General features: G+C 48.5%; 1 protein-coding gene across 2 annotated transcripts in view; it reads right to left on the bottom strand.

Moving 5' to 3' along the window:
* Positions 1–24,653, bottom strand: part of Slit1 (slit guidance ligand 1) — a 160,165-nt gene extending 135,512 nt beyond the window's left edge. Inside the window, exons 1-3 of one of the 2 annotated variants that reach the window (XM_008831987.2) lie at positions 24,148–24,653; positions 3,305–3,376; positions 1,182–1,253 (exon numbers count right to left, since the gene is read on the bottom strand). In XM_008831987.2, the coding sequence (XP_008830209.1) occupies positions 1,182–1,253; positions 3,305–3,376; positions 24,148–24,344 (341 nt within the window). In that variant the 5' untranslated portion in view covers positions 24,345–24,653. The remainder of the gene's footprint in view (positions 1–1,181; positions 1,254–3,304; positions 3,377–24,147) is intronic. The other variant, XM_029563049.1, reaches the window with a different exon arrangement.
* Between the last annotated feature and the right edge of the window lie 370 nt (positions 24,654–25,023).

Raw genomic sequence — 25,023 nt, 5'->3', positions numbered from 1 at the left:
TTTATTTTATGTGTATGTGTGTATTCCATGCATGTAGATAAGCGCATCCATGTCTGCAATGCCCATGGAGGTCAGAAGAGGCTGCTGAATCCCCTGGGACTGGAGTTACGGACAGTTGTTAGCTGTCATGTGGGTGCTGGGATTCGAATCCAGGTCTTCTGCAAGAACAACCAGTGTCCTTAACCACTGAGCCATCTCTCCAGCCCCCTTTTTTTCTTTTTGCATTTAAGTAATTAATGTGGAAGGAAGATCCAGCAATATCAATTTCTGGCCATTTTTCTTGTCAATTTTTTAATATAAAACAAACTTTCGGGGCTGGAGAGGTGGCTCAGTGGTTAAGAGCACTGACTGCTCTTGCAGAGGACCCGGGTTCGATTCCCAGCACCTACATGGTGGCTACAAACCATCCTTAACTCCAGTTTCAGGGGAATCCGAAGCCCTCTTCTGATCTCTGTGGCATTGCACGACACAGGTGCACCCACATACATGCAGCCAATACACTTGTACACACAAAATAAAATTTTAAAAAATTAAAAAAAAAAAACTTTCTAGTCAAAGATCATGAACTTTGAAGCCCCACCCCACCCTACCCCTGCAGTCAAACCACCTTTTGGGACTAGATGAAGACCACCTTGAAGAGGCACGTGCCCATCCCCACTGCACCCCACCAGGTCCTTTTCTTTTTTATCATCATTGTAAAATGCTGAAAATTCACTGAGACCAGGATTTTAAAATTGGAAACTCCACTCAGGAACAAGTCATGCAAACTCTGAGCAAGCTGCCATTTGCCTGTTGCTGTGCTGTGGCCCTGAGTGACTAGCACAGCAAATCACAGATCCAGGGGCTTCCACAACTACCTCAGTACATCAATGACTGCCTTTATGAATGCACAGTCAATGAATGGCAGCTCGACCTCAGGACAGATGAATGGAAGGAATTTCACTTGTGTGAATTTTACTGCCACATATTTGCAGGGACAAACAGCAGGGCTACGTTGAGGATGAGGAAAGGGGTACTTTCCCATTTTCTTATGATTACTGTCTCACAATGTAGTATTAAGCGGAGTCGGCCTGGGGTCCCCTCCCCTAAGCACCAGGATCCTTCCTATCAGCAGCTCAGCCTGCTGATACCCTCTCTGGCAGCCCCAGTGTTCTCCCCAACTTGCGCCCACCAGTACTCACAGTCGTTCCAGCTCCTTCATGTCATCGAAAGCTCCGCGTTCCACCACTCCAATCTGGTTTTCCATCAGCTGCCTGAGAGGCAAAGAGAAAGAACAGCTACAGCAAGCTGGACAAGGATTCCTGGAAACAGCTGAGATGAGAGAGTGGAACCCAAGCAAACTTTGCCAGGGCATCATGGACTCAGGAGGGAGGTGGGAGCCTTTCTCAGGCCCCATGCAGATCCAAGTTCTGGGCTGAGTGGCCACAACTTCACAAACTCCCCAACTTGGGCTCCTGAGCACCCCCAGCCATGCTGGTTATTTGAAGTCCCTGCCTTGAAGAAGGGCACAGTGCCAATGCTCCACAGCTGTGCTTGATGAAGGTGCTGGGCGGCTGGGGCATGTGCCCTGTTTTGGTCCAGAGCACACATCCAAGGGGTACAGCCAGGATGGGGGAGGAAAGTTGTGCCAACTGGGCAGAGCCCACACATACAGCAAGCATGCTATAGTGTTGGCAGGCAACACGCCCACTGCCTGCAACCCCATTCTGCTTAGGCCCATCTGCTGAAGAAAAGAGTGGGGTATCCAGGCCAATTGACCACCTGGTCCCATGAGACTCTGCATCTATACCAACATGCTCTGTTTCAAAGTGTCAGCTGGTGGACCGCATCCCAAGAGACGGGATCCTGTGTGATCATTTGGGAGATACTGAAGTACTTTTCCTCTTGTGTTTTACCCTCTCTGCTCCCAAGCAGATGGATCACATTGCCCTGCATGGTCCTTGATCAGGGTTTGAGGCCGGACAGGGTTAGTATGCACTTCTCTCAGCTGGGGGCCTGTGGGGAGCAGAATTCTGGGAGAGGAGGGTCCTCCCAGGCTGGGAAAAGAGAAGGCTTTGGTCAAGGTCAGAGAGTTCTAAAGCAGCAGACTCTATCCTGTGACTTGTTGCCCCTGACCTCAGAGAAGATTGGCCACAAGGTCCCCCATTCCTCCCAAGACCTTCAGAACTGCCGAGTCAATGATTCTGAAAGAACTGAGGCTCAGAACCTTTGCACTACCCTGGGAATGGGAAGTGAGAGACTCTACACATCTGATACTGAGTTTCCTGACAGCCAGTTAGGGTGTGGTCTCTGAGTCAAACTGAGTTGCTGTGGAGGCAATAAAGTCATTCTTAGATCAGATGCCAGTGTGCCAGGGATGCCTCTACTCTCCAAGATCAGCAATGCAGGAAGGGATGAAGGGGTGAAGGCCTGACATGAGCATATCACCTCTGCCTAAGCCTGACAAGCACTGTAGATGGCTCACTGCTGGCCAGCCACCCTAGCCCAACAAGGTTGTGCCTACCACCTCCAGAATCTGCCACTCTCAGACACCTGAGCAGAGTCACACCTGTCCTCAACTGTTCCCTCTTAAATCGGGGGCCTTGTTGGGGAGTCCTTCTGAGGCTCAAGTTCCAAAGAACTCGGGGGATAATGGTTGGCTAAAAACATGCTCTCCACCACCCACCCCTGTATGTTGAACCTAATATCCTGTATGATGTGTTTGGCGGCAGGGCTGTTAGAGAGGGAGGTCAGGTGAATGTAGTCATCTGGGTGAGCCCTGATACCCAGGGGCTAGTGATGTTATAAGAAGAGGAAGAAACTCCAGAGCCCTCTCTGTGTGTTCACAGGGCCAGGCCATGCAGGTGAGCAGATGCCATTGCAAACCAGATACCTGATCAAGAACCAACCTGCAGCACCTTGATCTGGGGCCTCAGCCTCCAGCCCTGAGCAAAGCCTATCTGTGAGCCTATCTCCCCATTAGGCCTTGCCCATGGTATCAGCAGGCTAGACTCAGCAGAGACTTACAGACTCTTCATGCCACCTGCTCTTCTCTCGTCCCCAAGAGACAGCAAAGGCCAGGACTGCCCAGTCCAAGTCCTTCTCTGTACTCATTTTTTTTCAACATATGAGAGGCAGTAGGTGCTCTAGATCAGAACTCCACATCACCCCTCTCTACTCCCTCAGGCCCCGCCCATGACTCCACAATGGAAGGCCTGGGCTAGCCTATGACTCTTAAACTCCCACCCAGAGTTCTGTCTAGAGCCCCAATGCTGGAAGTGAGGGAGGGAGACAGATGGTGAGGGGAACAGCAGCCCATACTCACAAGACTCGAAGCTGCTTAAGCCCGGCAAAGTCATTCTTATGGATCCGAGTGATGTTGTTGCCATTGAGTTCCCTGGAAGAGAAGGAGGAAAAGGAAGTGGTGAGATGGGTGGGGTGGGCCCCTGGGGCTCAGCTCCAGACTCCCCTCCACCTGGATCAAGCCCGTTGTCTCACCAGTTGGGTAAAGCCCAGCCTTCCCAAGAAGCCAAACAGCCCACATTCTACCAATAGGAACAACAAACACAGCACACTGCTGGGCAGGCTGTAGAAATCCCAATCATAGTACACTACTAGGGTCTGGAGGGGTCTCAGTGATGTTCCAATTGGCACAGCCATCAGCAGCTGCCCCATACTAAGCCACTTCTTCACCCTAGGCACTGTAAGAATTCCTTCTCCATGAGACAGGGTCTTATCTAATTTATCTAAATTATTCTTCCCTGGAATGGCCTTCTGCAACAACCATTCTCCAAACACTGAGGCCATCCTTAGGAGTCCTCCACTCCCAACACCGTAGGCCTTCCTTCGAGCCATCCTGTTGAAACTTTCAGCTTTAAACTCAATAGTACAGGGCATTTTGGTAGCTTTATTGTTCTCATTATAAAGTTACATCTTGTTGATTAGAAAGACAAAAGCGTTATAAACAACTCAAATGGTCGGCAAGAAAATGATGCTTAGTTGAATTTCAGTGCATCCAAGAAACCAAATTAACAGTGTGTGGCCACTGAAAATTCTACAGACATGCTTGAAAACAAGGAGCACTGCTGTGACACTGAATGTAGCAGCGGGTCACAGGACAGCCTGTACTCCGGGAGAGCCACTTACACACAGGTGTCCACATTCCATGCACATGTTCACGTGCACGCACACGCGCACACACACACATGCACACGCACACGCACCACAAATCTATGTACTGGGTGAGCTAAGGCTGGGGGCCACATATTAATGATAAGATATATGATGACTTTAGTTTTCTTACTTAGTTTACTTTTCCACACTGTAATTTTTTAAAGTCATTTATATTTTTCAAAGCCAATAACAACATTTAAGTTACTGCATTTTAAAGTGAGAATAACATATGCATATTTTAATTTCCTTAAAAAAATAGAAAAATGAAAGTAATACATAATCCCATTAATATTCTGGAATATTTTCTTTCCAGTATTTTCTTGGAATTCTTATCTAGCTAAGGAAATTTCACAAGTACTTTCTGAAGACTTATTAAGACCTTTGCCTAGATCTGAAGACAAGAGGATACATGAGCCGTACAGCCCACTGGTTCAGCCTTGGGCCCTATTGGTTCTCTTAAGGTTTTGACAGCCATAAAGTATCTTTTCATTTGGTATATCAGTTTCTTGACCTTTTCCCTAGTTCCCCATGCCTGAGACACCTGGCTTGTTTTATCTCACTTGGGAGGCTGAAACAGGAGAATCATGAGTTCAAGACCAGCCTGGGCTACATAGGGAGACCCTGTCTCAAAAAAAAAAAAAGGAAGCAAGGAAGGAGGGAGGGAAGGAGGAGGGAGGGAGGGGAGAGAGAGAGAAAGAGAGAAAGAGAGAGAGAAAGAAAAGAAACAAACTATCATCAAGCAGATAAACAATATTGCACAAAGTGGGAGACATTTGGAGGAATCCCTAGGAAAATGTTGAGATTAAGAACATGATGAATTGGACATTTGTTCATCTCTTCACATGGCAACTAGGCTTTAGAAGGCAGCTGACTGTTACATCCCCAGTGTGCCACTAACAAAACAGAGGGAAGGCAAATGCCAGAACTTGTCTGCATGAAGCAGGGCCAACACAGAACTCGGGAATTCCTGAGGATAGAATTCCCACTAAGGCGGTGGAGGTGGGCTGGCTGGCAGGAACTTTGGATGATGTCTGGCACCTGCATATCTCTCTCCTCACTGAGACAGTGGGCACTGAGACACATCCCCCAAATCAGGCAGCACCCCCCTCACTTCCTACCCATCACTCCACCCCTGTGAAAGAAGAGACTTAACAAGTAAGGAAACAACGGTTCAGGAGGCAAAGCAAACACAGCCTGCTTCCCAGGAGCCCCAGGTAGCTTCCAGGAGACACTGTCCCAACTCCAGTCTCCCCTTATGTGCCCTCACTCTCAGTGATCAGAGCGAAGTGTTTCCTCTCTGGGGAAAACACCTCCCCATCCCTCGTGGAGCAGCAGCAAAGTTCATGAAGCCCAGGCCGGAGGCTTCACCTCAGAAACATGGCCTGGACCTTGTCTGGGAAAGTGACTTGCCCAGGGTCACCCAGCCTTCCCATCAGCAGGGCAGATATGACCTCTCACTGGAATGTAGCACCAGGAGCTCTGTTCCTCCAACAGGTGTTCCCAGAGTGTTGCCATGGTGACCTCCTCCCAGCAGACTACCTGAGAGACTGGGATGTGCTGGAACCCTCAAGACCCCTGCAATCAGAGCAGAAGGTAGTGTTCCCACAGGGGCAGCTCTCAGCCTCACACTCAGAGGAACTCAGGATCCAGGCTAATCTGGGCTACCCAAGGCTTTGCCACAGGGGCCCACACCAGCCACTCTTCCTTACTGGGTACCCACTATGTGCAGCCTAGGCCTGCTGTAAGCATGCTTCATCTCACTGCACTCCACAGCCACCTAGCAGGTGAGTCTATCCTCTCCAACCTGCTGATGAGAAAATGGGCACAGAACAGTGTTGGTGCTACATAGCTAATAGATGGTGGGGCAAGGGTGGAACTCTGGCCAGCATGATTCCATGTTCTTCCTCTGCACCACAAGGCCTCAGGTTACTGGTCTTGGCCTGAACTGTCATCCTGTGCCCTCACACCGAGCAGTGGGACCTTGGACAGAGCTAAAGTCACTTGGATGCTCTGGAATCCTCTGGTAAGACCCAGTGTTCTGCCTAAGCAGTACTAGCAGGGGGCTCCCCAGCCAACCTAGGTAAGCATGCAGTTAGTGAGGAAGAGTTCAGGCCCTGGAACAGTCCCTGCTCTACCACACTATGTGGCTTTGGGCATGGAGTTTAACTCCTCTGTGCCTCAAGTTTCTCCATCTATAAAATGAAGATGATGATGATGATACCCATCTCTTACAGATGTGGGATTTAAATGATTTTATATTAAGACACCAAGGACAATTGCTGGCACTCATTAGTGCTCTCTTTGCAAGAATTACCAGCTGTGATGATTTTTACTGTTACTGTTGTTGTTTTCCTTGAGGATCATGGCTTCCCCCACACCAGGGGGCGGGGATGATGACTCCAGGCCCAGCTCAAGCTGGTACTGATTGGCAGGACCAAGCAGAGCAGAAGGAGCTGAATATTTACATCCTTCAGACCCCAGAATGCTAAAAACCAGGGCAGACACACTCTCTCATCCAAGTTCTCTCTCATCCAAGGGTGATGATTTCACCACTCTCTTGTCTCAGAGGAGACACATACCAATGGCGAATGGCCTCACCTTTGTCAGTTCCTATGTGGCCATATTCTAAAAGAAAAATGTCAATGACAAAAGATTTTGCAGCAAATCTTCCAAGGGAAAGCTACCAAGTAAAAAACAAAGCCACAAGATTTCTTGACTCCTCTCAGGAAACAAGAATTTGATCACCACCATCTGGATGTTTGTAAAAATCCAAAAGGGACCCTCAGGTCTCCTAGACTTCAAAAAGATGACCCCAGGCCCTTCTGTCTCAGCTCCCTGCACTTCCTTCACAACTGTTTCCTACCCTGGAGTTCCAGTCACTCCCATTCTCTAGCCAACCAGTCCATTCCCATGGTGGTCCAAGCCTACAGTGATGATAAGATGCTCAGTCACCCGCTGTCACTGACGTAGTCTCCTAGGTTGGTTGTTACATCTTGTTCTCCGTTTGAAATCTTGCCCTGTCGAGATCCAGAGTTGACTGTTGCAGTCAGGTAGAAAGTACTGAGGAAGGAAGACCCTCCTCCGCCCTGCCCAGACAGGGTTCTAAGACACACAGAGCCTGGCAAGCCTCCTGCAGGTGGGCCTAGCTACCCACGAGGCCCATTCCATGACTTCACCCTTGTGCCAGCACCTTGCAGAGCTGCCAATGGGCTCCCCTACGTTCACCCAGTCTGTCCTCCTTCAGTCTGTTCTAAAAGCCCCAGTCAGAGAGATCTTTGCAAGCTGCAAATCTGATCCTGTCCCTCCCCACTTAAACCCTGCACTGAATCCCCATTGTGCTTGGAACCAAGACAAAACCTTACCATGTGGACAAGTTTCCCGTGGCCTGCATTGAAGACCTCTTGACTCCCATCCCCTTCACTCCTACCTCTTACCCTCCCACCCTTACCCTCCCACCCCTCCAGACTCCAAGCCTCCTGGTAAGGCCTTTGAGTCTGCCATCCTTTCTGCCTGGGAGGCCCTTGGCCTGATTCATCCAAACTTTTCCTTTCCCACTGGCAAATCTTCCTCTCTCACAGAGCACCACCACTCTACTCTAAATCAAGAGGTGACTTTGCAGGGATTTGGGGTAGTCTTGGACTGACAGCACAACCCCCACCAGAAGCTTCTGAGGACACAAGCCAGACTATTTATTGATATGGTAATTTCTGAATTGATTTTTTTCTTTCTTTCTTGTTTCTTTTTTTCCTTCTTTCTTTCTTTTCTTGCCCTCTTCCCAAGGTCTAACATGGTACATGACACGTTTCAATGTTATTTCGTGAATGTAGGAATAGATTTGCCTCAACTTGACTTGTTTCCAGTAGCATTGGCTTGAATGAATTCTCCATGTTTCCTTGCTCCTCCACCCCAAAGGGACTCCCACTGGCCTAATAAATGCTCCCCCGAGATGGACCTATTCCAATGAAAGTCCCATATATACAGTGTGCTCCTTGGCAACAGCCTCCTCTCTTCCAGGTCCTTCTATTCTCCTAGGTGAGCTCGGGGTAAGCAAGAACCAGTGCCCATCAGGCTGGAACTGCCAAGCAGAGAGCTTCATCCTTCCAGACACGTCAGTGGGAGGGAGAGAAGGGCTGTCCCCCTCAGCTCAGCAGAAGAGCAGATGGAAGGACCATGTACCATCCTGTCCCTGTCCTCGCTGCCTTGTCACTATTCTCTCCATGTAATTCTCACCACAGGTAATGTCACTGGCAGCATCTTACAGGTGAGGAACTGAGGCTGTTGGTTAAACAGCAGCACTGGGAAGCCACCCAGGGGTCCAGTGCTTTTCATTTTGGTTTATAGATTTTATTTATTTTTATTTTATGTATATTTCTGCCTTTGTGTGTGTGTGTGTGTGTGTGCGCACGCGCGGGCATCAAGTGCATACAATGCCTATAGAGGGTATCAGATCCCCTGGAACTGGGGTTACAGATGGTTGTAAGCCATCATGTGAGTATGGAGAACCAAACTCGGGGTACCTCTGCAAGAGCAGAAAGGGCTCTTAACAATTGAGCCATCTCTCCAGTCCCCGTGGATGGCTCAGTGTTTTCACCCAACAGCTCAGGCCTGGTTTGGAGCCTAGCTCCACTGCATGCATTCGACTTTGGGAAAATACTTGCCTCTAGTTCCACAATGGTTTTTCACTCCAAACATGTTGAAGTTGAATCCCCATTATTGATAGTGTATTTGCTACTTTTCTCGTCACTGTGACAAATTACCTGGCAGAAGCAACTTAAGGGAGGAGAGAGCTATTCTGGCTCGCAGTTTGGAGGGTATGGGAAACGTTCAGTCCATGGCAACAGAAGTTTATTCCACAATTTTCTCACCTGGTGCCAGATCAGGAGCACAGGACTGGTCCAAGGCTAGAAGCAAAGCCAGGCTAGCGCCCCCTAAGGCCCACTCTTAGTACCCTACATTTTCCAGCTAGGAACTATGTCCCAAAGATTCCATAACCTCCCAAAACAACATCCAAGCTAGGAAACAAATGATCAAAACATGAGCCTGAGGAGGACAGTTCACATGCAAGGTGTAACAAAAAGTAAGAAGTGGCACCAGGTGGGACCTTAGTGAAGTGATTAAGGGCAATGCCTTCATAAATGAGTAAATGAGTAAATGCATAATCCTAGGAGTGGGTCTGCTATCAGTGTGGCGGGCCTCTTGCCATATGATGCTCTGTACCACCTTGGGACTCTGCTAGCAAGGACACTATCACCAGATATGGGCCCTCAATCAACCTTGGTCCAGAAAATAAACCTTTTTTTTTTTTTTTTTTAAAGTACTTACCCAGTCTGAGGTATTGTGTTACTATAATGGCAACAGAAAACAGGCTTCTTCATATATCAGCCCCCACTTCCTTATCTGTAAAGGGACAGCAATGCTCTGTGCCCATTAAGCATCCAGGTGGTGGCTGATGATTGACAAGGGTGAAGAGGCTCTCCTTGAGCAGTGAGTCAAACAGAATGCCTCGGGGACCCAGAGCACACGGCCTGGGGTCTAGAGAGGTAAGGGCTCGTGGAAAGGAACCAGGCCACAGAGAAAGCTGCAGAGCTGCTGCCAAGTGTAGAGGGACTCTGAAGTCAGAAGAGATGAGCCCAGGAGGGCGGTGAGCAATGGGAAGAGGTAGCTGTGACTCCAGAAGAATCAAAAAGCCTCTGGTCAGCCTGCCTTCACCCTGGGGGTAAAAGACTGACTTTCCCTCAGCCCTTTCCTAGGGAACACCAGCTCTCACCTGGGGGGCAGTAGCCAGGGTCCTTCCGTCCCATCGACTCACAGGCTGCCCCTCAGCTTCATCACCTGTCCACCAGTACTCACACCTGAGGATGCCTGCCACTTTGCAAACCTCCACTACTCTATACCTACTGCCCTGTGAAAACCCACTTAGCTCTCACACCAGAGGCTGGAGAGTAATCTGAAGCTGTGCTCAACACCAAGGCCTTTGTGAAAGGCCAGGCTCTTTTCAGGAGTTAGAGGCCTTCCTGCAGTTGTTCCTGGCACCTAGTAGGTATTCACTAAACGTAGGCCAACTGAGCAGTCCTACCCATGGAACCAGTGACTGCTAGATGGCCGTGGCCAAGGCCTGGCACATTTTCCCACCTAGCCTTCCCTACAATCCTCACTCCTCGCCTCACAGTCCTCCCACTCCATTGAGCCCATAGGCCTGACAGCAACCCCCAGCACTGGAACTGCCTTCCAACCCTTGAGGGGCAGAGAGGGTCCCAGAGATATACAGTCAGGGGCCCCAGGCGGGGACAGACTTGTTCCTACTCTCTCACTGCCCTTGTGCCCTGGGCTCCTGAGAACCCATCTCATTGCCATGGCTTAAGCTACATAATAGCAGTAGTTATACTTAGCTGCATTTACTAAGCCAGCTCGTTTAAGCATCATATCAGTACCTGGCTCTAGAGTTCATTACCAGTCTTGATTGATGGGTAAGCAAATGGAGGCCTAAACTTTTTAAGAATTTAAGTTCAAGGTCATAATCTAGATAGCAGGTTGAAGAAAAAGGACTTGAACCCTGGCATGTCTGGCTCCAAGACCCAGCTCTTTGTTTAATTTGTTTTCTTTCCATTGTGGCAAACTATACATAAATATACCATCTTTGCTGATTTAAGTGTACCAATCAGTGGTGTCAAGTATATTAACATGGTTGTACAGTGGAGCTCTAGAACTTTTTCATCTTGTGCCTGCTTGTATACACACGTGTAGCTGACTGGAGATGAGGGTACATGCAGATGTTGACAGAGCTAATATCTGGTGCCTTCCTCAATCACTCTCAACCTTATTTTTTAAAGACTTATTTATTTTTATTTTATGTGTATGTATGAGTGTCTCCATGTATGTATATATCCTGCATGTGTGCCTGGTGCCTGAGGAGGCCAGAAGAGGGTATTGGATACCCTGGAATGGGAGTACAGGTGATTGTGAGCCACTATGTGGGTTCTGGAAACCAAATCCAGTGTCTCTACAAGAGCAGCAAGTGCTCTTACCTCCTGAGTATCTCTCCAGACCCTCTCCACATTACTATTTATTATTATTATTATTATTTTGGTTTTTTGAGACAGGGTCTCCCTATAGCCACAGCTTGCCTGGAACTCACTATGTAGACCAGGCTGGCCCCTATCTCATAGAGATCTGCCTGCCTCTCTGTCTGACTCTCAAGTGCTGGAATTAAAGGTGAGCACCACTAAGCCTGACTTTCCACCTTATTTTTGAGACAGGATCTTTCACTAAACCTGGAACTTGCCTATTGTCTAGAATGGCTGGCCAGTGAGCCCAGAATTCTTCCTGTCTCTACCTCCCTAGTGCCGGGATTACAGGCCCATCTGTAATTACATCTGACTTTCTACACAGAGGCTGGGACTCCAAACTCAGGGCTTCAGGCTTGTGCAGCAAGCACTTTACCAACTGAGCCATCTCCCCAGCTGCCGAGATTTTCCATTTTGCAAACTGCACGTCCATACTGTACTAAAGGGTCATTTCATTCCCCCACCTCCAGCTCGTGGCACATCCTTCTACTCATGTGTCCCTGAGCCTTACCACTCAGGTGCCTCTGAGGCTAGAACAGCACTCTTTGTCCTTTGTGCCTGACTGCTTTCCTCAGCACTATGTCCTCAAGGCTCATCAGCTTCAGTGTGTTGAGGACAGGCTTCCCTTTAAGGCTGAATGATGTTCCATTGTGTATATATCACTGGTCTGACCTTTGACCCTTGGGCTGCTTCTGCCTTTCAGTTATTGGGAATAATGCCACTATGGACACGGATGAACAAATAGCTCTTCAAGACTCTACATTCAGTTCTTTTGGGTTTATACCCAAAAGTGAAATTTCTGGATCATATGACTTCAATCTTTTTGAGGAACCGCCATACTGTTTTGCACAACAGCTGCTTTCTTTGACGTTCCCCATCACAGCATATCCTTGCCAACAAGTGTTATTTTCTGTCTGGGAATTTTTTTTAAGGTAGCTATCCTAGAAGTGAAGGGATTGGGATCCAACTCAATTCTGATTCCATGCAATTATCTGTTCTGAGAGTCAAACCCCATCTCAGTCCCTTTCACCACTGAGACCACATCTTGCTCCTGGCAATCCCCTTCTACACACTGGGATCTGCCCCTAAACAAGTACTTTGAGGCCAGGATCCCCATCCCTACTCCCTCAACAGCCAGCAGGCCTCCACAGCTACTGCCTGCCAGTCACCCTCCACTCACTGCCATTGACTTCCTGAGGCTGATCTCCACCTGCCACAGACCTCCCACCATCCCACCAGCTCTACTCACCACCATTCCCCCACCTCTGGACGAGACACCCCCAGCACACCAGCCTGAAATTTGGGTTTATCCCAAATGCATGCCGGCAGGAATCAATGGCAAGAGGGGAAACCAGGTGGCTTTGGCGGCCCCGCCCGATGCTAAGCACTGGCAGGTGCTTTATAGTGCTGAGTGCATGAAAGAAGCCAGCCTTATTAACATCTGAAGAACAGCAGGCAGCATGCAGTCAAATTTAAAAGCTAGCTACACACAAACACATCTCATGACTCAGGGACTCCCAGCCTACCACTGAGCAGCCAGCTGTCCTGTCCCCCCTGCAGATGGCTCCACCTCTCTCAGCCTCTAAATCTGCAAAGCTGGGTTAAGTAAAACTTCTCTCAGGGCTGTAGAGCAAAAGGATGTAGAAAAAGCACTTTTGCTTAGAGTCTGGCATCAGAGGTGGGACTATAAATCAAAATGTCTCTCTTCGCTTCCATCCTTCTCTAGCCCATGGCCTGCCCTCCCCAACCCCACCACAGGCAGCATCCCCACACATTGCTCCCACAGACAAGCAACTTGTTGGGAGCATTCACCTGAGCTCCTTCCATGCTGTCCTCTCCTGTCCAAACTTCCCACCACCCACTTACTTCCAGCCATCTGCCCCTACTTGCATTTCACATCTCCCAGGAAGCTGTTAGTCTGCAGTGACCCTGCTCTCTTGTGCCAGCAGCCTGGTTGGCCCTCATCTTCAGAAGGCTGATGGCCCTCCTCTCTAGCTCCATCCAGTGATCCCCACCCAAAGCACAGCCCTTCCTACCTGTGCCATCCTTTCCTTACCACCCCTCATCCCCTACCCTCTTAGGGTGGGCTGAAGCAGAAGTAGTCCTTCTATGGCCTCAAACTGTGTGCTTTCTTCACCAGGAGACCCCCAACACCAAGCAGTCCTTCCAGATCACATTTTGTGTACCCTGAATCTGTACCTCCTGAGATCACCTTTGCCAAAGACTACTGAATCAGCCTCTCTGGGATGGGCCTGGGAATATGAGTTTTGTGCCAGGACTGTACTCCAGTCACAGATCCCTCTCCCAGGGTGGAACCCCCACTGCCTCTCCCTGTGCAGCCTCAGCCTCTGTCAGAGCTCCACAGTGACTAGGATAGAGGATTCTTACCACTGCTGGAATTATATACCTAGCAGCTTGAAAACACCCCAAATCTACCACCTCACAATTCGGGGAGGGGCACTGAAGTCCATGATTCATCTCACTGGGTTGAAGTGCAGGCCCTGGCAGGGCTGCCTTCCTCTGACCACCCTGGGAGACAATCTACTTCCTTGCATTTCACTGGCTATATCCCTTGGCTTCTATATTCTTCCTCACCAACCTTCAACCTCTGGCTTCTGTCATCACATCACCTCTCTGGCTCTAGCCCTCCCTCCTCCTTAGAGGGACATGTAATGATACAGAGCCCATTTAGATGACCCAAGATCAACCCCCATCCCATTTCATGATCCTTAGTTTAACCACATCTACAAAGTCCCCTCTACAAGTGAGATAACACAATCACATACATGTCCCAGGGATTCAGATGTGGACATCTCTGAGAGCCTTACTCAGTTTGTCCAATGACGGTATTTTCTAAAGCAAAGAGCCCACAAAATGTCTCATCAAAAGTAGATTTTTTAAAAAAGGAATTCATTAAACACATTTTGAGTACCATGTGCCAGATAATAAGGACAAGAGATACATGCACACAGGGATGTCAAACTCTAAGGCATCCACCAAATAAACCACCCTGTTATGGTGGGATAGCAAAGCATGGTAGTACTTGCCTATAATCCCAGCATTCAGGAGCCTGAGGCAGGAAGATTATGAGTTTGAAGTCAGCCTGAGCTGCATACCAAGTTCTAGGCTAGTGAGATCCTGTTTCAAAAGGGAGAGGGTATAAGCATACAATTCTCTTCCTTTCTAACTAATAATTATAGAATAATTAGAATTATAATTAATAAATAGAGAAGGAATGGGGAAGTAGACTCACATTTAGATATAGTTATTGAAGGCAAGATTTATTAATGGATGTTAAAATTCATAGGTGAGACTTTAAGGAAATGTGGGATACTAGATAGTCAAAGTATCATCCCCATAACTACTTACTACTTTGCAAATGGGAAGAGGATCACTCTACAAGGGAGAAACTAGCAGATATCATCTTAGCCAGAACAAGACATGTGGCTGTCACATACCCACAGGATAGTCTGAGAACATATCACCCTGGTGGCATTCTTACCAAAAATGCATGGACTCACTCAAAACATGAAAAATACTAAACAACCCACTAAAGAACTTTCCACAAAATAACTGGTTAGTAACCTTTGCAAAGAGTCAAGGTCATGAAAAATCAAGAAAGACAAAGGGCATGCCCTAGACTGAAGGACACTGAAGAGAGATGGTAACTAAATGCAATGTGGAATCCTGGTATTAAAGGGGACATCTATGGGCAAAAAGAGGCAGAACAAGGTCCATTGCATAGTTAAGAATATTGCAACTGCAGCCAGACATGTGCTGCACACCTTTAGCCCCAGCACTCAGAGGCAGAGGCAGGTGGATCTCTGGTCTACATGGCAAGTTCCAGGCCAGCTGGGGCTACAGGGAGACCCTGTCTCAAAAAGGCTAAAGAAAAAAAAAATGAATATTGCAACTGTGCTAATTTCTCAATTGGCTAACCCTACTGTGGTTATAAAGTCAGTGTTCGGAGAAGTTAGTTAGTTGAAGAGTACATCGAAAATATATTCATTGACTCAAGAAGCTTATACAATGTATTCATATTCAGACCTGTTCAGACCCCTCCCCCTTTCTACCCCTGCCCTACTACTCCCCATTTTATGACCTCTATAATTATTTGGCTTTTTTGGGGGGGGGTCTTTTTGAGACAGGGGCTCCCTGTAGCCCCAGCTGTCCTGGAACTCACTATGTAGACCAGGCTGGCCTTGAACTCACAGAGATCCACCTGCCTCTGCCTCCTGAGCCCTGTGATCAAAGGCGTGCGCCACTATGCCCAGCCAATTATTTGGCTTTTTAAAGGCCTATCTCTCTGAATTTTTATTCAACTATTTCATGTATCTAAACCATTTTGAAATAACATGTCCTCTATTATTGTCTTGTCAAATCTTTTTAAAATTTTTAGTTTTTTAATCTTATGTATATGAGTGTTTTGCTTGCATGTATGTAAGAGAACCACATGTATGTAATCCCCACGAAAGCCAGAAGAGAGGGTTGGATTCCCTGGAACTGGAGTTATGGACGGTTGTTAGCCACCATGTGGGTGCTAGGAACTAAACCCAGATTTTCTGCAAGAGCAGTCAGTGCTCTTTCTCTCTGAATTCTTTATTCAATTCTTTCATGTCTCTAAAATTATTTTGAAATAATTTTTTAATTAAAAAAAGAATAAAACTACAGCTGTGACAGCAAAATCTCTATCATAGAAACCACAGTTACCACAACCAACCTTCTCCCCACTGCCAGCTCCCCCGACCCTACCCCACCCCCATCCCACCCCCACCCAAGATCATTCCACTTATTCTCCACACCAAAGCCAAGCAACCAAATTCCTTAAAATACCATTCATACTTGCCCCTCTCCACTCAAAACCCCTGGGGCAGGCGATCAAAAGGTCCTGTTAACAGAACACAGGATCATCTTGTAGGGGCTCCCAGTGGCCAAACCTGAGACACTCTGAGCATCAAATAAAAAATAATGGCCACAAACTAGAATCCAATGAATAAAATAATAATACACAAGTCCATACTATTATAAATAGACAAACAGATGGAGAAGGGAAAGTTCTTACAGTACAACACCAGCAGACAGTGAAGAGATGAATCCAAGGGGGCTGAAACCAGAAGATGAAGTTCTGAAGAACAGGATATGCACACATGGCCTCAAAATGTCTGCCCAGAAGTTACTTGTTAAACACAGAAGAAAACAGAGAAGCCTAGCAGCCTAGCCTCTGCTTACCTAGGGATAGAAACTAAAATCACCAATACTGGGACAGCAGACATGTACGTTGTATGATACAACTTGTATGATGCAATTATATGTAGAACTTCTCACAAAGGGGGTAATGTCACTTATTTAGCATTCTTAATAAAAATGTACAACTGGAATGTGAAATATTGAATAAAACCAAGCTGAAGGATGTTCTATGAGACAGCTGCAGTCTTCAATATGTCAAGATCAAAACAACAAAGAAAGGCAGCGGCACCACCCCCACTAGAGATGAAGAGCCATGACCTCTAAATGTACGTGTGATCTTAGATCAGATTCTGAACCAAAAAATTGTTATAAAAGACATTATTGAGACAACTGATAAAAACTGAATATGAGGGAGCTGGGCATGGTGGTGCACGCCTTTAATTCTAGCACTTGGAAGGCAGAGGCAGGTGGATCTCTGTGAGATTGAGGTCAGCCTAATCTATATAGTGAGTTCCAGGCCAGCTGTGGCTACAGGGAGACCCTAGCTCCAAAAAAAAAAATAAATAAATAAGTAAAATGTTTTTTAAACTGAATACAAGTTGTAGAATACAAGTTGTAGAAGTTGTATCATTGTTGAATTTTCTAATTTTTTAACAGCCTTATTGCTCTCAGAAAATACACAAAATTTTAAAGGAAAAATTTACAGTGCCTCCAGCTTATATTCTTAAATGTTTCAGAAAAAAAAAAAAGCTCGAAGCCAGGTGTGGTGACACATGCCTGTAATCTCAGTCCTTGGGAGGCCAAGGCAGGGAGATCATAAGTTCAAATCGAGCTTACACTACAAAATGAGATCCTTCCTCAAAAAAAAAAAAAAACTGAGGCTAGAAAGATGGCCCAGCAGTTGAAAGCACTGGCTGCTTTAGCAGAGGACTCAGATTCTGTTCCCAGCACCCATGTGGCAGCTTACAACTGTCTAGAACTTCAGTTCCAAGGGATCTGATACCCTCTTCTGACCTCAGTGGGCACTGCACACATGTAGTATACTTACATACATATATGCAAAATTAAAATACACATTCAAAAATTAAATTTAAAACATTTTGCCAGACGTGGTGGCACACACCTTTAATCCCAGCACTTTAGAGGCAGAGGCAGGTGGGTCTTTGTGAGTTCGAGGCCAGCCTGGTCTACATAGTGAGTTCCAGGACAGCTGGAGCAAAATTTAAGCAAAAGCTATATGTGAGCGTGTGTGTCTAAGTACGTGTGAGAGATAGATATTTAATAAAGGAAATGGAACAAAATGAACAACTAAATCTGATTAAAGAAGACACAGGAATTTGTAACACTTCTGTTGCAACTTTTCTAAAAAAAACAAAAATTATATTAAGTACAAAGGATGTTTATGAGTGATGAAAATATTCTAACATTGGATTTGGGTGATGTTTGCACAATTCGGTTAATTTACTTAAAAATCATTGACTTTCAAAACAAAAAAAAATACTGAAAGCTTTTACACCCCTTTTACACACAGACCCTGGGCCTGATGCCCACACAATATCATAATCTCCTCTCTCCTAGAAGTAACTCACCCACACAAGTCTTCACTTCTGAGGTGGGTCTGCTCTTCCCCCTCCTTCCCAAATAAATAGCATTCACCTCTGTGTGCCTCCAAATCCCTTATCCTGGCTTCCCCTCACCCTAGCTGCCTTCCCCATTCATGCCCCACTTCCGCTGGCTAGAGTAATCCAGCCCCTCCCATCTCACCGTTTTCTCCCATTGCCATCACCAGGTACCACCCATACACCCTCATCTCCAAGCTGATGGGTCACTGGCTACAGGCTACACGCAATCTAAGTCTTTACACGAATTATTTCATTTGACCTTCACAGCCCTCCAAGGTTCATGCCATCATTGGTCCCATAACACAAGTGAAATGGATTCAGTGCTGAGCTGCCCAAGGGTTCCCAGGTGGCAGCTGATGGAGCCAGGATTCAAACTAGGCTATTGTCACACCACTGCCTGCCTGTGCTGGAAGCCGCTGCAATCCGTACCCCTACAGATGTCTTAGCAGACTTACTCTTTTTCCCCCACCCTGCTGCAAGCTCCAGGATGAACCAGCCCACACCCGGACCTCTCTTGATGCAATGTACAGGGCAGGTGCCCAACAGCTGTTTGTCGGCCTCAGGCTGGGCTCTAGAAATGAGAGGAGGGGGTGGCAAGCTCTGTCAAAAACAGGAGCCAATTCTCCACCCCCAGCGCAGCCCAGCTCCCTGGCTACTACCCAAGGCCCGGCAGTCATCTGCTCTGGGTAATAAGTATTTGTATGGCGATAATTACAGCATTTGGGAAGAAAATCCCATTAAGCAAGAGCCCTGCCGAGTTGCTAATGCCGGCACAGAACTGGAGGCGGCAACTCTGCCAAAGCCAGTCTGCTTCCAGTAATATGGGAGCTGCCTGTCCCCACCGCCCCACACGGGCCCCACGTGAACCTCAAGCGAGCACCCCCGGGCTCGCTGGCAGCCTTGGGCAGCCTAGGCAGCTGATGGCCAGCTCTTCAGGTGCAGAAGGGGCATCCAGAAAGGACAGCACATCCTGGTGTGATCCAGGGCTCTAGCCATGGCCTGGTGAGAGAAGATCCAGTACTGGGTGGCCCCAGGTTCCTTTCATGTCCCTACAGCTCTCTGTCACCTTAATAGCAATAATAGCGCCATTTATTGGGCACTTGCTGTGTGTCTGCCAGGCTCTGTGAGGTATACAGCACTTCCCTCCGCCTATTATCACATTTAATCCTCAGTCCCAGCCTTTGAAGCAGGTCCTATCATCACCCTCACTTTAGGGGCAAGAAAATGGGGGTTTGGGGAAGTGCTCTCCTCTCAAGCACTTATCTCCACTTGCAATTATGTGTTTATTCTCATAGTGGGCCATTCTGGAACTCAAGAGAGGCAATTTCTCCTTCCACTAGCACTACACAGAGTTCAATAGATGGCAGCTATCTGTTGAATGAGGGAATGCAACCCCACAGCTTGCCCAGTATGCCCTGGCTTCCAAAAGGCAGAACAAGGCTAACAAAACACCAGGCAGGCAGCTCTAGAGCCATGCCTTCACCACCCTCCACCCTGCAGAGTTCCTTCTCCCTGCATCCAAATTGCAGGGAACCAAGGGAAAAGATGGCCAGGTATCATGCCCATGCACTCTGAGCAGCAGGAGCCCAGGAGGGCAGTCTGCAGCATGGCCAACCCTCAGGAGATACCTCCTTAACTTCCTTGTGCCCACCTGAACCCTCCAACTTTAATGTGGGCTTCTCACAATATTAGACCCAATGTTTGAATCATGAAGCATTTTCACAAACACAGTTTGAGTGAGTCCTTGTAAAGGTTTTAGAGGATGGGAAGAATTATCCCCACAGGACAAAGGAAGGTAGAATACCAGCCACATGCCATGCTTGGCACCAAGCCCTACATGCAATCTCTCCTTAACTCTTCCCCTTTATATGTGAGTAAACAGGGCCTCACCACTGGGACCCAATACCAGTACTCAGGGTCCAGTTGCAAGCCCAGCTCACTGACTACCACACCAATGCCTACAAGAGTGAGAGACTCTTCCCCACCGGGGCCAACTCCCCTGCTCAGCACAGGTCTCTGCTGTAGGACCCGAGTATTACAGCCAGGAGATCAAAGACCAGTCAGGCCTTGGTGACAGATGTGGTTTCAGTGGCCCCTGGCCTCAATCCCATCATAATGTGGACCCCAAATGGGTTCCCCAGACCATCAGCCCTGGGGTGCCCTGGAGATCTGTCCTTGGATATAACCATTCAGCCCTGTTGAATGCAGTCTCAAGGGACAGAGCCCAGGCCAGTCATGACCCTCGACAGCATGTGCACAGATAGGGCAAGATAAACAAACTGGCAAAAAAGACCCAGGGACACAGAGAATGGCAAGAGAGCAAGTCTCAGCCTGGCAAGCATCAGAATGTGCTAGACTTGGGGGCAAACAGCAAAAAGCAAGCTGACCTTCCAGAGGTCCTGCCTCACCTCTCTCCATCTTTGGATGACCTTTGGGAAGGTCTGGCTAATGCCTTTCCCCCTCTATACCCACAGGGGACTCAGAGGCAAGCCTAGAATATAAGTACCAGGATGGAGGGGCAGAGCAATGTCCACAAAATATACCTTCTTGTCACATTCTAATGGAGAGATGGCTCAGTGGTTAAGAGCACTGGCTGCTCTTGCAAAGGACCCAGGTTTGATTCCTAGCACCCACAAGGTGGCTAACAACTGTCTGTAACTCCAGTTCCAGGGGAATCTGACATCGTCTTCTGACCTCCGTGGGTATTGCATGACACAGGTATACTTACATACATGTAGGCAATACACTCATACACATAAAATAAAAATAATAAATATTTTTAAAGAAAAAAAATTCCAACTGAAAGTCAAGATCCTTGAGTGGAAAGAAAAGTTAACAGTTGATAGCTGTGGCTGAGTCCCTTTGAGCCTGGGCCCTACAAAGACAGGACTCTTCCCTAGTCTTCTCCAACGCCTCCCCCAATCCTCACTCTGTACTGTAATTGTTCCATTACAGTGAATTATTTAACATCCCTTTTCCACCAGCCCCCAAACCCACAGCCCCTGTGGCTGGACCAATTTCCTTAGCAGCACTGGGCCCTATACATAACCTCTTCCCAGAAGTCTTCACAGCAAACCAATGTCAATTTCTTCCCACTTGGGAGGACAGGTCTGAGCCAGAGTTATAGAAATATGGTCATAAAGTTGCCTGAGTCCCTCAGCTACTGAAGAAGCTGCCCAGAAAACAGAAAGCAAACACACAGCCTTTTGTAGAAGACATTTCCCAGCCTGGGGAGCTGCTGGCCAGGCTCTGATACTGCACAGTACTCTATGTTGATCAGGAAGAGCACTTGCCTCGGTAATTCTAGGTGGGCCTGGACTCTGACAGAAGCCTTTCAGAATGTTCTTTTCCTCTTCCAGTAGCTTGTCCCAGGCCTGCCTGGTGAGTACTTTACCCTCTTTCTACCCCAGAAGCTTAGCACTTCTGCCTTCCCAGATGCTCACCCTGAACTCCCACCCAGACATCCCCAAGGGTAACTCAAAGCTGGAGAAAGGCCTTCCTGGCCATTCCCAATCTCTCCCTCCAGCCCCTAGGCCCTTCTCATCTCTGGACCCAGCATGATTCATCCCCAAGAAAAGGTTGGTCTGCTTGTCACCAGGCCAGACCACTCACAGCCACAGGCTTTGTTTTCATGGGATCACCTCTGCCTCCATTTCCTGTGCTCTGTTTGGCAAAACCCACCAACCCTGACAACACAGTCCATCTTTTAAGAAGCCCTTTCACCCTAAAAAAGGGTTTCTCACCCCAGTATTCTCACATTCCCATCACATGGCCAGTCTGGCCCCCTCCCTATAGCCTATAGGTAGAGGCCCCCTGCCCAGTTTTCCACACCATCTGCCCCTTGAAGGCAGCAACAGAATCATTCCTTGTTGGGACATCAGTACCCAGCATAGTTCCCAGCTTGGTACACATTTGCTGTATTAAAATAATGAAACTTTTTGCTGGGGGTGACAGCACATATCTTTAATCCCAGTACTCAGGAAGCAGAGGCAAGTAGATCTCTGTGAGTTCGAGGCCAGCCTAGTCTACATAGCGAGTTCCAGGCCTTCTGGGGCTACAGGGAGACCCTGTCTCGAAAAGACCAAAGGAAAAAAAAAAAAGAAAGAAAGAAACATTTAAGAAACATTTCTCCTTCTGCTAGCATTAGGCACTCACCCTCAGTTAGCAAGCATTGGAACATTACACTTTTCCATGCATTGCCTTCTATTCTCACAAGAACCAGAGACCCAACATATCCTGAACTATGTTTTCATGATGGGAAACAACAAAGGCTCAGAGAAGTTTTGTAACTTGCCCAAAGATACACCGCCAATACATGGCAAAGCTGGACTTCCAACTCAGATGCTGTTAGATGGTGTCTAACAGCCACCCTCAACTCTGCAATATCCTAGGAAATTTCGTTTCCATTTCATTGATTACAGAAGACTAAAGAATTCATAAAAGTGGAAGCAGACACTATCCTAAATATTCAAGGTGGTGAGAAAACAAAGATGTAGAAGATTCAAGGTCCCAAAGCAAAGGAGAGGGGCTTGTGTGCCTCACATCTAGTTGCCAGAGTAACAGCTGCAGCAGAAACACCCCAGTGGACAAGACAGGGGAAACAGGGAGTCTGTCCAGAGGGAACAGCCCAGGCAGGTGACCAGGCAAACTCAGTCCTCCTCTCCAGATCCATGTGGGAAAATGCACAGGCTACCCCAAGGAAACTCAGTTTGGTGTCTCCATCCCACCCCCATTTTTATCCAGACACACCATACACCACAACACACACACACACACACACACACACACGTACACACACACACACCTGATTCCCAACTAGATTGCATGCAGATTGCAAATTCTCTGAAACCGCCACGGGAATGTCTCAAACCAAGCCAAGAAGAGTCTAGGGCAAGTGTGTGCTCACTAATTGCTGGCCTTGATACAAAAGTACAGAGTTTGATCTAGGCAACAGCTCTCCCCAGGGTCTGCCTCTGACCAGCTGGGAGTCAAAGAAATGTGCTCAAAAGTTATCAAAATCTGTATACTTTCTAAGAATCACTGCAGTCACCAAAGAGTGCGGAAAGAAAGGGGAAACCGTTTTCAAAGCAGCAGTCACAACGTTCTCCAAAGTCCTGATCAAAAATCTCCTGGTGTGGTCACCTCTGACAGCCTTACAAAAGCCCTACCTGTGAATAAAAATATATACACACTCACATACACAGACCCATGGCTTCACACTCCTGAGGTGTGCTTAGAGGCTGGGTTTTCACGTTCTGCAGAACAGCAGAATACACATTCATAAACCACATTCTGCAGAACAGCAGAACACACATTCATACAAGTCTGTAAACACCCACACCCACACACTCCACAAGTCCAGAAAGAATTGAGTTTCCTCAAGAATTCAAAAGTAGAAAGTAGCAAGGGAAGAGAAATGATGGCTTTATGACCCATTATGGTTGGTGTCTTTAACCTTGTATCTCCACTCAGCTCCTGACCTCTCACAACCTTATTGGAGTTCCCAATCCAGGACTCACCTACCCCTCTCTCTGGGTGCTGAATGCCCTAAGCCCCAATCCCAAAGCCCTCATGTCCCATTGTCTGCCTGGCTAGGGATGGGACAAGAGCTGGGTCTTGCTGACACCTGCAAGGGAAGAATTCTCAAGGCTCTGAGGGCAAACAATGGAGAGAATTGGAGCCCAGAAACTTATGCTCCATAGGACCAGGAAAAGCCCTGGGATTCCAGACTCACACCACTTAGAACTACCTAAGCCCATGTGTCCAGGAGACACTGCCTGGCACATGTGGGAAGCTTCCCTCCTCCAGAAAGGAAAGCTTTCTGGCAGGGATTCGCAGGCACCCTGGAGGAACATAGTGCTGGCGCAGTGGGAAGGGCCTTCTAGTACAGAGCACAGGAGACAGGTGTGAGGATGGGCTGGCCTTTTGAATCTGGCATAGGGAAACAGCCATGCTCTTGGCTCCAGGCTCCAGAAAGATCCAGCAAGGCACTGACCTATCTATTGGCGGCAGAACCTAACAGTCTTGCGCCTCCCACCCCACCGCTGGTCCTCGCATGCATCTGGGTGGGAGAGCAACCTGAGCGGGGGGTGTTCCAGAGAACCGACAGAGGCCATACTCACAGGCGCTCGGTGTTCCGTGGGATGTTTTTGGGGATGGCCTGCAACCCGGTGCCGTGGCAGTCCACTGTGGTGCCCGTGCAGGTGCAGAGGGCGGGGCACGCCGTGGCCCCCAGACGCCAAGCGGCTGCCCATAGCAGCAGCCACAGCTCCGGCCGGCCCAGCCTCACCGAGGACCCGTGCTCGGGGGTCAGCACCATCGTGCCCTCGCCGCGTCCCGCTCGCGTGCCAGACGGCCGCAGCCTCTGACCATCCCCGTCCGGGGCCGCCTCCAGGTGCCGTCCGCCGCAAAGCCACGGAATAACCGAGGGACTGGGGCGATGATGGAGGGGCTGGAGCGATGATGCGCCCTCGCGGCCCCCGGAGGCACCTAGAGGCTCCCAGTGATGGTGTTGGTGCGCGGACCTAGAGAAGGCGCCTTGGGCTGAGGGCACTCGGCTCCACTCTCGGCTACTCTCCGGTGCTCACCGCCTGCGTCTCCCTCCAGCTCCCAACTGACTGCTGCGAGGAGGAAAATGGGCAGGCCCCGCGCGCGCACGCACCCCGCGCGCACACACACACACACACACACACACACACACACGCTCACACCCGCACGCTCGCTCCCACCCAGCAGTCATCCATCAATCGAAAGGCACACATCCAGAGCCAGACTCCTCCCCACCCTCCCCCCAGCGCGGACCACCACCCCCCTCCTCCTCACCACCCCTCAGCTGGCCAGCCGCTGGCGTACAGTTTCAAAGGTGCAACCTCAGAGGCGCCGCCGCAGGGCAGGGGCTGCGGGGAGGAGGGGACCCGGCTAGACCTGCGGAGTGGGTTCCGGTGTGATGTTAGACACACACACACACACACACACACACACACACACACACACTCACG

This window comes from Nannospalax galili, unplaced genomic scaffold, assembly GCF_000622305.1.
Source record: "Nannospalax galili isolate Female #2095 unplaced genomic scaffold, S.galili_v1.0 scaffold875, whole genome shotgun sequence".
Classification (NCBI taxonomy): Eukaryota; Metazoa; Chordata; class Mammalia; order Rodentia; family Spalacidae; genus Nannospalax; species Nannospalax galili.
The sequence above is the reverse complement of the archived record's forward strand: the minus strand, read 5'-3'. Positions and strand labels throughout refer to the sequence as shown.